The sequence below is a fragment of the Zea mays genome, chromosome 3, assembly GCF_902167145.1.
Source record: "Zea mays cultivar B73 chromosome 3, Zm-B73-REFERENCE-NAM-5.0, whole genome shotgun sequence".
Lineage (NCBI taxonomy): Eukaryota > Viridiplantae > Streptophyta > Magnoliopsida > Poales > Poaceae > Zea > Zea mays.
The window spans coordinates 23,558,465-23,571,083 of NC_050098.1; the positions used below are offsets into that span (position 1 = coordinate 23,558,465).

A 12,619-nucleotide genomic window follows, 5' to 3' on the forward strand; every position below is an offset into this window, starting at 1 on the left:
AAATTCAAGGTCATAGTTAGGACGAGTGACAGGGGAAGTGTTGGTAAAGGGAAAGGAGGACTCATCAAAGACCACATGACGAGAGATGATGACACAATTTGTGGAGAGGTCTAGACATCGATAGCCTTTGTGATGTGAGGAGTAGCCGAGAAAAACACAAAGAACTTACCGAGGAGTGATTTTATGTGCGGCGGTGGCAGACATGTTGGGATAGCACTTGCAACCAAACACACGGAGATGGGAATAGGATGGTGGCGTCATAGAGGGCCTGGCGGGGAGTTGAAAAATGGAGAGTTCTTGTGGGATAGCGATTGAACAGATGAATGGCAGTGTGAAGGGCTTCCACCCAATAAGGAGGGGGGAGATGTGATTGAAAAAGAAGGGAGCGTATGATGTTGATGGTGCGCAATACACGCTCAGCTTTGCCATTTTGCTACGAGGTGTGGGGGCACGACATGCATAGAGTAACAACATGCGTGAGAAAGAAAGTGCGAGTGCAGGAATTGTCGAACTTGCGACCGTTGTCACATTGCGCACTCTTAATAGTGGTGCCAAACTGGGTGGAGACAAAGCCAAAAAATAGGCAAGGGTGGTGTACGTGTCAAATTTAAGACGTAGGGGGAAGGTCCACAAGTGATGAGAGGAGTCATCTAGAATAACAAGATAATATTTGAACCCGGAAACACTAGGCACGGAGGAAGTCCGGAGGTCACAATGAACAAGATCAAAATTATGCAAGGCTCTAGATTGTGAGGTAACAAAAGAAATACAAACATAGCAACCAAGCTAGCAAGCATTACATAGGTCATCATGTGGTTTATTATTACATGAAATTGCAGAAGAGCTAGCAAGACATGAGAGGGCATCATGGCTGAGGTGCCCAAGGCGTCGGTGCCATAGTTGAGATGATGCGATGGCGAGGAAGGTGCTAGGCGTAGTGGTGGAGGCCGAGGGAAGGAGCGGGTAGAGTGTGCCAGAGCTACCGCACATGCTGATTATGCGCTGAGTCCTGAGGTCCTTCACAGAAAAACCAAAGGGATCAAATTCAACAGAACAACTGTTATCAGTAGTAAACTGACGAACACAGATAAGATTTTCGATGATGTTTGGTGATACAAGAACAATATTAAGGTACCAATATTTATGGAGTCGGTAGACACAATAGGAAGGGCAGAGCCACCCCCCTAATGATGGTGGAAGGCATGGAGCTTGATGGGGAACGAGAAGGTGAGAGTATACCGGAGCTGGAGGCCATGTTTGTTGTAGCGCTAGAGTCCATGTACCACTCACTGTTGTTGAGGGGTGAGAGTCATGGTGTTGAACACTCTAGCGAGGTCTGATAATCCTAGCCGGTTGGGACTGCCATAGCAGGCCCATTGGGGTGATGCGGCCCAAGAGGCGTCCTGCTGGGGCATACTGGGCATGCTGGCCCAAGGGGAAGGGGGAGACGCTATCCCCGCCCAAGGCGATGAGGGGACCGTGGGCCTAACCTAGGTCGTGGGGGTGAGAGTAGGCCAATGAGGAGAAGGCGGCCCACTCCCACCCGAGAGTGCATGCCACTTCACTCGAGGTGACGCAGGGCGGTAGCGGCGAGTGTACCAAGAATCCTGGTCGGTCCACCGAGAAGAGTTTGCAGGGCGAGGGGGGTTGGTGGCCGATGGGCGCGGTCCGAGCCACATCTGGATCATGCTTGTTGAAGGGTTGACATAGCTCGGCCAGGCCCCGCCAGCGGCCTTAGGAGCGCTGCCTCTAACACCACACCCAGTGAAGCGTCCTGATCCTTTGGGACTCAAATGTGATACAATTACTAGTCTCAGGAGGCTAGTAACCACATTTCTTACTTCAAACAGTACAGAGTTCGAATAAAAGTTATTACAATACCAGAGTATAAGCTCTAGTGAGCCTGAAATACAAAGCACAGTGGAAGCTCAACTAGCCCAAGCCACAGGTAGACTGGGTGCAGACACAACCCCCTTCTATTCGAGCATAACAGAAAAGAAGTCTTCAACTGCTTAAAAACATAAATAAATCGGGTGAATACACTAGGTATTCCACAAGCCCATCCCACCCGTAAAGAGAGAGGGACTTATATAATACATGCTTTATATGGTGGAGCTGAAGTCACTCTTCTTTTTCAGAAAAAGGCAATACTTTAATGGTTTTCCCCAAAGGAAGAAGTAGCACATTTTCACACTCAACCACCACTGAGCTTCCTGCTCCCGTGGCATTGTTTTAATTTCCAAAAACACCCACTCACACATTTCCCTGTTCGTGGAGGTCATAAACACTAATTGTCATACCACACTAGACTCGTCCATTCCAGTGGACACGGACTATTCGAATAGGTTTGAACTCTGCGCAGAGGGGTACACTTTACCCACTAGTCCGGCTCTGTGGTCTCATGGCCAATGAGACCCGAATCCGAATCTCTTTCCTTCCCCGCAAGTCCTTACCTTAACGGTTATACCGGAAGGAGTCAGGCCACCGCCATGTCCAAACCGGACAAAACATTCCCCCTCCTTATCCTCCCGGTGCTCCCCAGCCATCATAACCCTGGGGTTTGGACCGTACGAGTTCAGATTGAGTGACTGCCCATACAGTCTCGAGTGGTTATACTTGTCATGAGTATAGGTAGTGAATGATGACAAACCAGTCCTTATAGGAGGGGACAATCCTTCTGCTCACACCTAACCCGGCTGAGTCAACATCTGAGGCCCTCCCCTAAACCAGGGAGTCCCTGATTATCCCACTCAAAGGTGATAAGGGTGAATACCCTTCAGCATACACTTTTTGAAAACATCATTTATTAAAAACACCACCCTTTTCTCATCCCACATTTTGTACTCAAAAGATATTCTTTAATGCAGGCTATCTCTCTTCTCACAATGCAAAGGACCCAACCCTTATTCCCGGCTTAGGTAGTGGTAGAAAGAGTAGGTATTTTATGCATCAAGGGAAGAATGGACTTGCCTTCGTCGAAGTTCTCCTGGCACGAAAGATCTATTTCAGAGAGGTCGGGTTCCTGCTCTTCTTCCAGAGCTATAATTTCCGGAGGATCGGATCCCTCTTCTCCTAGCGAAAACAAGCAATGAACAACACATCAACCATGATGGCTTAGTGGAGTGTGCCAAGTTTTAAATATTATTGTTTTGTGCTCTCTAATTTATTTAGACTATTTTTGGTGCATAAAATATCAATATATGCATTTATATATGAAAATAGGAAAAAGAAATGGGAAAAAGAAAAGGAAAAGGGATTTCCCTGCTAACTGGGTCGGGGGGGGGGGGGGTTCGGCCCAGCCGGGGCACGTGCGTGCGCGGCCGCGCAGGCGAGCAGCCCAGCCGGCCCACGAGAGAGGGGAATGGTGCGGGGACGGCGCCGTGGGCGCGGGCCCACGCGCCAGAGAGAGGAGGGGGTAACAGCGTCAGGGGGGAGAAGGGCGGTCCATGGCGGTGAGAACCGGTCACCGGTGAACCCGACGGCGGTTCCTCGCCGGTGGTCCGGTTCTACGTCGACGGAATGGTGGCAAAGCACGAGCGGAGGTAGGGGGTCACGGAGGTGGGGTCAATTTGGTCGGTGGACGCTCGAGATGGCCGGTCCACGGCGGGTGGCGGGCTCCACGGCGGTGAGATCGCCGGCGAGGCCAACGGGTGTAATAGGAGAGGGGAAAAAGGTGTGACGTGCTTGTGGTGATGTGGCACAGCTCAAGAGCTACACTAATTTGACTAGAACCCAACAGAGAGAGGAAGGGGGGGGTGCTCACCGGAGATGAAGATGACGACGACGCTGGCTCAATCGAGCTCGGGGGAGGGGTGTGGGGAGGCCGAGGCCGGTGTGAGGAGTTGGGGGAGCTCGGGGCGGTCCTTTTATAGGCGGCCGAGGGAGGGGGAGGAAGGGGAGGTGGCGAGCACTGGCGACGCTTGCCGTGGCGGTGATGATGGCGCATAGTGGTGGCGACGGGATGGCTCGGGCAGACGGGGTGACGGGATGGCTCGGGCAGACGCAAGGCGTCAAACCGAGCTGGTGAGCGCGATAATGGCGAGGCGATGGGGCGGGCGGTGGCCGGCGGCGAATGCGCCGATAGCCTGATCTCGGGCGAGGGGAGAGTGGCTGACAAGCGGGGCCCGCTTGCCAGAGGGAGAGCAGTCGCGAGGAAGCGAGAGCGAGCGCGGCTGATGGGTGGGGTCGGGTCGTCAGCGAGGGGAGGGGAGTGTGGCGTGGGCGCGAGAGGTGGGCCGCGTGGGCTATGCGCGGCGCGCGGAAGGGAGGGAGAGGGGGAGGGACTTGGGCTGGAATCGGCCCAGCCGGGGGGGAGAGAAGAGAAATTCCCTTTCCTTTTTCTTTTCCTATTTCCAAATCTATTTTACTTTCTCCTTTTCTATAATCTCCTTTTTCCTTTAAACAAATATTTATCTACATTTCTTGGGTGTCAAAATATTCTATGTGAGGTGCAACTAACAACCATAGTATATGCATATGATGAATGAAGTGTCTCATGAGGTGGGGGTCTTAGGAGATAATTAAGGGAGGGTTAGGAGTTTTAGGGTTTCTAACCTTGGGACCAAAATTGGGATTTTACACCCAGAGCCGTTGCCCTTGGGCTTGTGACGTCCTGGTTCGCCTGGAGAGCGGTGATCGCATCAGCCTCACGGCGGCGCGTAGCGTCAGTGCTCTGCTCAACGTTGTCTATGGTGGTCGTGGTTGTTGTGCCGTTGGCAGCCACGAGGGCACGGTAGCTATGAGCGGAAAGTAAGGTAGGATCGACTAAATGATACTATATCGGTTATCGAATATTTGTCGTCCGCTAGTTCAATTTTAAACTAAATGGCGACAAATAAAAAGAACGGAGAGTGTACATGAAAGAGAGAGTGGTTTTAGATAATGTTTGCCTTGATTGATTTATTATACATGTCACAAATATATAGTCAATCCTCTACCTGTTTATGGAAACAGATGGGGAGGGAGACATAATTATAGGAATCAATACAGGGAAATCCATGATCACAGGAGCAACTATGGAAGGTGCAAATCCTGTGAATGTACAGTTGTACAGTCAAACAGTATTTTGTCAGCTGGAGACTGCAGTTGTTTCCGGAAGCGACGGGCCTGATGGCGCTTTCAATTTGCGCAAACTTTCTTTTAAAAACCCAAAGATGCTGGCCGGCCTGCACGTTGTCGATTTCCTTTGAGAACGTGAAAGCTGGAGTGCTGATGCAGAACCAGAGGCATCAGCACGAAAGCGGAGAAAGCGAAAACCCCAAACGGACGCAGATTGCCGTTCATGATCCGGCTCTTTAAAATAACGCAGTAGAAACGGAGAGCGATCTGAACACGGTCTGCAGATTTCAACGAGGTGTGGTGTGAGCGCGATGAGCGTTCATGGCCCGTAATCCGACGGGATATCCGACATTTGTGCCGTATCCAGCGCATGCCGACAATCCGTCCGGAGATCCCTCTCCCTCTCTCTCATGGCATTCATGTTTTAAACCAACCAAGCCGCCTCTGCTGCTCCGATCCGTCTCCCTCTGTTCCAGCAGTCAGGATGGAGGCCGCCGCAACACTTCCGCCGCTGCTGCTCCTCATCCTCCTTGCTGCGACTGCGGTGCCGGCTCCGTCGCACGCATGGGGAGTCGACGGCCATCTCATGGTCTGCCAGATCGCACAGGCACGCGTGATTCTTTCTCACCACTGCACTATTGTTACAGTCTGCGAATCTGTACATTCTCCAACTCCTTTGCGTCCTTCTGTGCTGATACTGATACACATCCACTGCGTGCGATGCGAACGCTGCCCAGGGCCGTCTGAGTGGCGCGGCGGCCGCGGCGGTGAAGGACCTGCTGCCGTCCTACGCCGGCAACAACCTGAGCAGCCTCTGCTCCTGGGCGGACGACGTCAAGTTCAGGTACCCCTGGTCGTCGCCGCTCCACTACATCGACACCCCCGACGGCCTCTGCACCTACCGCTACGACAGTAAGCGGAGCGGCCACGCCACGCTACTCTCGTTCTGAGATTTCGAAACCATGAGTCCGATGAATCTGAAACGCAAGCCTCCTGTGCTCATCCTGCCGTCGTTCTCTGTTCCGTCATCAGGGGACTGCAAGGACGAGGACGGCGTCGAGGGCCGGTGCGTCGCGGGCGCCATCAACAACTACACCTCCCAGCTCCTCGCCTACCGGAGATCTTCACCCACTGAGTGTAATGTTGCTGCTCGCACTCGTATGCGCATTGCTCCAATTCTGGACAATTTTCAGTCGTAAACGTTGCTTTCTCTTGGAGCGCAGATAACCTAACGCAAGCGCTCCTCTTCCTCTCGCACTTCATCGGAGACATACACCAGGTAGTACAAACCGCAAAACAAGATTGTGATGTGTGTGATCAGATCAGCACCTTAGCTGATCGCTCAAGCTACTGTCTGCTCACACGACCACTGCCTGTGTAATTCATAGCCACTTCACGTGGGGTTCACCTCCGACAAAGGAGGGAACACCATTGACGTCCACTGGTACACAAGGAAGACTGTTCTACACCATGTACGTACGTCTGGTACTGGACACCGTCAGTCAGGATCCTGAAACCTGAAGGAACCTGAATGCTGCTGGGACGTGTTCTGTTTTCTGCAACCAATTGTCAGGTTTGGGACGCCAGCATCATCCAGACGGCCGAAGATGACTTCTACGGCGACAGCGTAGCCGGGTATATCGACACCCTGAAGAAAAATATAACGGTATGGAACTAGCCTTAAGTGTTTTCTATAGATAGTAGGTAGGTAGAGAGAGAGACAAAGCTAAATGTTGATAATTGAGACCTTCTGCAGCAGGGAGAATGGTCGGAGCAAGTGTCTAGCTGGGAAGCGTGCGGTACGAACCAGACTGCATGTCCAGACATGTACGTATGCTTTACTTCACATTCAGAAATTTTTTTGCTTGGGCATTTAATTGATCTTTGTATGTTGTTGCATGAGCTCGAGCGTTTTTTTTCATTGATTAATCCAGTTACTGTTATGATCATTCTTTATGTTACAAATCCTTCGTAAAGTAAGATTACTCTCTAAGTTTTTAGCTGGATTTACTGGTTGTAAACAAATGCTGCAAGATATGCGTCTGAGAGCGTCGCTGCAGCATGCGACTGGGCGTACAAGGGAGTCGAGGAAGACTCAACCCTAGAAGGTGGAGTAACTTTTTTTTTTAACTTACATTACTGTTATGTAGAGCTTTTGATGCATGATTTTCACTTGAGGGGCCAAGGATATGGTAATTTATTTGTGCTTACGAGTTACTACGTTCTTGGCGCAGATCCCTATTTCTCCAGCAGGCTGCCGGTAGTCAGCCTGAGGCTAGCGCAAGGCGGCGTCAGATTAGCCGCCACTCTGAACAGGATTTTTGGATAATGGTGGAGTACATTTACTATACATGGAACTATTATGGAATTAAATGATATATATAACTATTGGTTTCTCAGCAAAACTTGTCAAGCAGTGACGTTTTTCCTTCCTTTTAAAAGCGATTGTCTAGAGATTCTCAGTGTTCACTTGCGTAAATTTGGATGAATTTTATTTGTACCCAGCAATAGTAGAGCTACGGGTAATGGGCTACAGCCGGCTCTCTCCGCCGCGACCCCGCCTCGCTGGAATTATACAAAAAGGCCCTCTGAGCTCTTTGTGGGCTACACAGCTCAACAGAGCGGGACGAGGGACAAAGGCCCAGAAGGCCGTGGTCAAACAGAATCATCGAACGGGCTTTACGGCTGGAGAAACGAATTGCCGGATTGTAGCGGGCCTGCCAAAAATGTCTAGGAAAAGGTCATTTCTGTTAACTAACCCTAGTTAGGGTTATTTGAGCAAATACCAGCTTTGCCTCTGAGAGGTCTCACATCTCTATATAAGAAACATGTATACCCCCTCATAAGTGTTAAGTAACCCTAGTTAGGGTTATGTGGGCAAATACCGACTTTGCCCCTAAGGGGTCTCCTGTCTCTATATAAGGAACATGTACACCCACTTATATGATAGAGATCAGAAAGAGGCCAGAGGTCCAACCTATATCCTGTGTATAGTGTGTTTCCTCTGTCGTGCTTATGGGAAGGGAGACGGGTCCTCTACAGATTCTTGTGTCTCTACTGCTGACGGGATGGAAGGGAACAGATCTAGTGATCCGTGGTAACATAGTTCTCAACATGTTATCAGCACGCTCTACCTCGATGTTGCTGCGGGATCAGATCTGCATCAACTCTTCGTCAAGCCGGTAGGTCTCTTGGCCTAGCCGAACTGTCCTACGCGACAGCCTTCGATTCTCCCTCTACGCACGAGTGGTATGTTTATTGGTTGATCTATTGTTGTGTACGGATTGTGATTCGTGCGCCATGAACTGCCATCGACGTAGTGGTGTTGCGCCCGCACCAGAGCCACTCGCGTTGTTCTGCGTGCCGGCAGCCCCACCCGTGCCCACGACGGCCACCATGCCCGTCAAACTGAGAGTCGTCGTCTGCGTGCCGTAGAAAATGGATCCCGCCATTGTCCTTCATGGGTTTGTACACCCAGTCAAAGCGGTTGACTCAAGAAAAAAAGGCATGAGCTTTATCTACGGCACACCACCCCCTCCTCCTGCATGGTTGCATGCAAGGGCCATGCATGCATGCCCCTCGGTCAAATGCTCATATGGTTTAATTATATATTAAATATTTTAGTCTCAGTATTTAGGTGATTAGAGGTATCATATTATATGATGACAAGCGAGGTTTGTTTTACAAATAGAATAAAGTAGGCTTTATATTCAAGTTTCTACTTTAATTAATTATTTCCCATGGTAAATAATTAGTAGAAAATGTATGCTTGAATATGAAAAATGCCTTCCTGCACTTGATCTGCTTATGCTTATGCATTAATTCCACCATTATTTGTCTGCTTTATTTCTCGTTGTAGATAATTAGCAGAAATTATTAAAATGTGTGAAGACTATAGTGCGCATACTCAAATCGCTCTAAATATTTGTGTTGCGTTGAGCTTTTGGACTAACGCTGAGCGATTAAATTGTATAGTAGGTACTCGGTCGCGTCGATCAAGCTATGTTTTTAATCGGCTGAGTTATGACATTGGCTAAGTATTGGTTGCGCCCTGGCAACATAACATAGTATTTTGTGTCATACGAACTTGGTTGTGTCATGTGATTGCTATGTCGCACTCTCATTTAATTGGACCGCTCCCTTTGAGTCGGACCGCAATCGCCGGGTCACACATTTTTCGCAGCCCTGTAGGCACTATCCGTCCGTCGTGATCATCGAGCCATAATTGCGCCTGTTGCGCATGTTGCGTGGAGTTATCCTGTACCCCGACTACCGAGCCACAATTGCGCCTGTTGCGCTTGTTACGGAGGCTTATTTGTTGTCGTAGCCCTGATGGCCGCACATGTGTTGACGCCATATACACTAGAGCTTGTACTCGCGTGAAATATGGTGGATTATTCGAGCCCCTGAAGTCACATTATACACAACCTTCATAAACAATTTTGTTTGGCTCTATATTTTATTTGACCGTGTTGTGTGGCGTTATATATTTATATATCGCCAAGTGGCCATATCAAGCTATATAGTGCTTGGAAATTTGGGAAATTAAATTGAAATGTCTATTGTCGGGGACCATAATTAGGGGTACCCTCAAGACTCCTAATTCTCAGCTGGTAACCCCCATCAGCATAAAGCTGCAAAGGCCTGATGGGTGCGATTAAGTCAGGGATCAGTCCATTCGAGCGACTCGATCACGCCTCGCCCGAGCCTAGCCTCGGACAAGGGCAGCCGACCCCGGAGGATTTCCGTCTCGCCCGAGGCCCCCCTCCAACGGCGGACACATCTTCGGCTCGCCCGAGGCCCTGCCTTCGCTAAGAAGCAACCCTGACTGAATCGCCGCACCGACCGACCAAGTCGCAGGAGCATTTAACGCAAAGGTGGCCTGACACCTTTATCCTGACGCGCGCCCTCCGGCAGAGCCGAAGTGACCGCCGTCACTTCGCCGCTCCACTGACCGGTCTGACAGAAGGACAGCGCCGCCTGCGCCACTCCGACTGCAGCACCACTTGACAGAGCGATGCTGACAGGAAGCCAGGCCCTACCAAAGGCACCATAGGAAGCTCCGCCCGACCCAGGGCTCGGACTCGGGCTCTGCCCCGGAAGACGGCGAACTCCGCTCCGCCCGACCCAGGGCTCGGACTCGGGCTCAGCCCCGGAAGACGGCGAACTCCGCTCCGCCCGACCCAGGGCTCGGACTCGGGCTCAGCCCCGGAAGACGGCGAACTCCGCTCCGCCCGACCCAGGGCTCGGACTCGGGCTCCGCCCCGGAAGACGGCGAACTCCGCTCCGCCCGACCCAGGGCTCGGACTCGGGCTCAGCCCCGGAAGACGGCGAACTCCGCTCCGCTCGACCCAGGGCTCGGACTCGGGCTAAGACCCGGAAGACGGCGAACTCCGCTCCGCCCGACCCAGGGCTCGGACTCGGGCTCAGCCCCAGAAGACGACGAACTCCGCTTCGCCCGACCCCAGGGCTCGGACACCGCCCTGGCCTCTGCCGACGACCTCCGCCTCGCCCGACCCAGGGGCTCGGACTCGGCCTCGGCCATGAAGGACAGACTCGACCTCGGCTTCGGAGGAGCCTCCACGTCGCCCAACCTAGGGCGTAGGCCAGCCACGTCAACAGGAAGCGCCATCATCACCCTACCCTGAGCTGACTCGGGCCGCAGAGAACAAGACCGGTGTCCCATCTGGCTGTCTCCACCAGATAGGCAATGATGGCGCCCCGCATGCCCTGTGACGACGGCGGCTCTCAGCTCTCTTACGGAAGCAGGAGGACGTCAGCAAGGACACAACCGCTCCGACAGCTGTCCCTCCGCCAGGCTCCGCCACTCCTCCGACGGCCACGACATCACACTAGTTGGGTTCCAAGATCTCTCCGGCTGCCACATTGGCATGTACTCAGGGCACTAGCTCTCCCTCGCTAGACACGTAGAACTCTGCTACACCCCCATTGTACACCTGGATCCTCTCCTTGCGTCTATAAAAGGAAGGACCAGGGCCCTCTTAGAGAGGGTTGGCTGCGCGGGACGAGGACGGGACAGGCGCTCTCTTGGGGCCGCTCGCTTCCCTGACCCGCGTGGACGCTTGTAACCCCCTACTACAAGCGCACCCGACCTAGGCGCGGGACGAACACGAAGGCCGCGGGACTCCCACCTCTCTCACGCCGGTCTCCGGCCGCCTCGCTCCTTTCCCCCCTTCGCGCTCGCCCACACGCTCGACCCATCTGGGCTGGGACACGCGGCACTCACTCGTCGGCCTGAGGGACCCCCCGGTCTCGAAACACTGACAGTTGGCGCGCCAGGTAGGGGCCTGCTGCGTGTTGACGAGCAGCTTCCCGTCAAGCTCCAGATGGGCAGTCTCCAACAACCTCTCCAACCCGGGACGGTTCTCCGTCTCGGGAGTCTTGAGTTCATGTCCCTCGACGGCAGCTACGACATGATACTCCTTCCACCGCCGCGCGACAACGACAATGGCGGCCGACAGCCCGCCCGCCGGCGGCGGAATCGACGACGTCTTCCCCGCGTGGCGTTAGAACGACATTCGAGCTCGCCCCGTCCTCTCCCCCGCTAACGGAGGAGGAGGCGGGGCAACCAAGGCCAAGCAGGAGGCCGCGCCTCGTCGGCTGTCGAGCGAGTTGACGTCCCTAGCACCCCGACGGGGGGCGCGTTGGGCGTCGACCTCGCGTTTGAGACGAAGGCGAGCGCCGTCTCCCCGCGACACGCCAATCCCGAGCAAGTGGACGACGCCAGCGTGCTTGTGAAAAGCTTGCAGGACGTCGCCCTCGTACCGGAGGCGACGATGCGGCCAGTCCTCGATGTGACTTCATCGCCGCTCGACGACAAAAAGGTACCAACCGATTCCCATCCTACGTCATTTGTACTCAGCCTCAACCCGCCTAGCAATCTCGCTTTGGCGGGCGCCCTTGTAGAGGCGAGTACAAACCCTCTGGGGTTTCGCTTGCGGTCGCCTTGGGACCGGCTGACGGACGTCTCGACCTACGGGCCCTCTGGGTCCGAGGAAGATGACGACCCCAACATCTGTTGGGATTTCTCTGGATTTGGCAACCCCAGTGCCATGCGGAACTTCATGACCGCATGTGACTACTGCCTCTCCGACTGTTCCGACGGTAGCCGCAGCCTCGACGACGAGGACTGCGGCCCAAGCCGCGAATGTTTCCACGTCGATCTAGAGGGTCCCTCCGAAGGCAATCATCTCGGCATGCCGGAGGACGGTGCTCCCCCTGGGCCGGTGCCTCGCGCTGACATTCCGCGGGAGCTAGCTGTGGTCCCCATTCCGGCGGGGGGTTACGACCCACAGCTTGAGCAAGTCCGTGGGGCGCAGGCCAGGGTCGACGAGGGAGCAGGAGCGCTTGAGCCGATCCGCCGGGACGTCGGGCAGGCATGGGTGGGCCAACCCCCGGCCCGAGAAATACGTCACCTGCCCCAGGGTCTCCAGCACCGCGTCGCCGATGTCGTCAGGGTCAGGCCTCCACCTGCATCCACTGGGGTCGGTCAGAACCTGGCCGCAGCAGCAATGCTCCTCCGCGCTATGCCAGAGCCATC

The 12,619-nt window shown here is 53.5% G+C and overlaps 1 protein-coding gene across 2 annotated transcripts; it reads left to right on the forward strand.

Moving 5' to 3' along the window:
* The first annotated feature begins 5,234 nt into the window (after positions 1-5,234).
* Positions 5,235-7,520, forward strand: LOC100282147 (nuclease PA3). Of its 2 annotated transcripts, none has more exons than XM_008674638.4 (9): positions 5,235-5,665; positions 5,796-5,970; positions 6,091-6,195; positions 6,282-6,337; positions 6,447-6,530; positions 6,632-6,724; positions 6,818-6,885; positions 7,093-7,166; positions 7,293-7,520. In XM_008674638.4, exons 1-9 carry the CDS (start codon positions 5,429-5,431, stop codon positions 7,385-7,387), a joined length of 987 nt encoding a protein of 328 aa, XP_008672860.1. In that variant the 5' UTR covers positions 5,235-5,428; the 3' UTR covers positions 7,388-7,520. The 2 variants fall into 2 exon arrangements, with proteins under 2 accessions (XP_008672860.1, NP_001148531.2); NM_001155059.2 differs by having other exon boundaries at positions 5,260-5,665; positions 6,815-6,885; positions 7,293-7,494.
* The last annotated feature ends 5,099 nt before the right edge of the window (positions 7,521-12,619 follow it).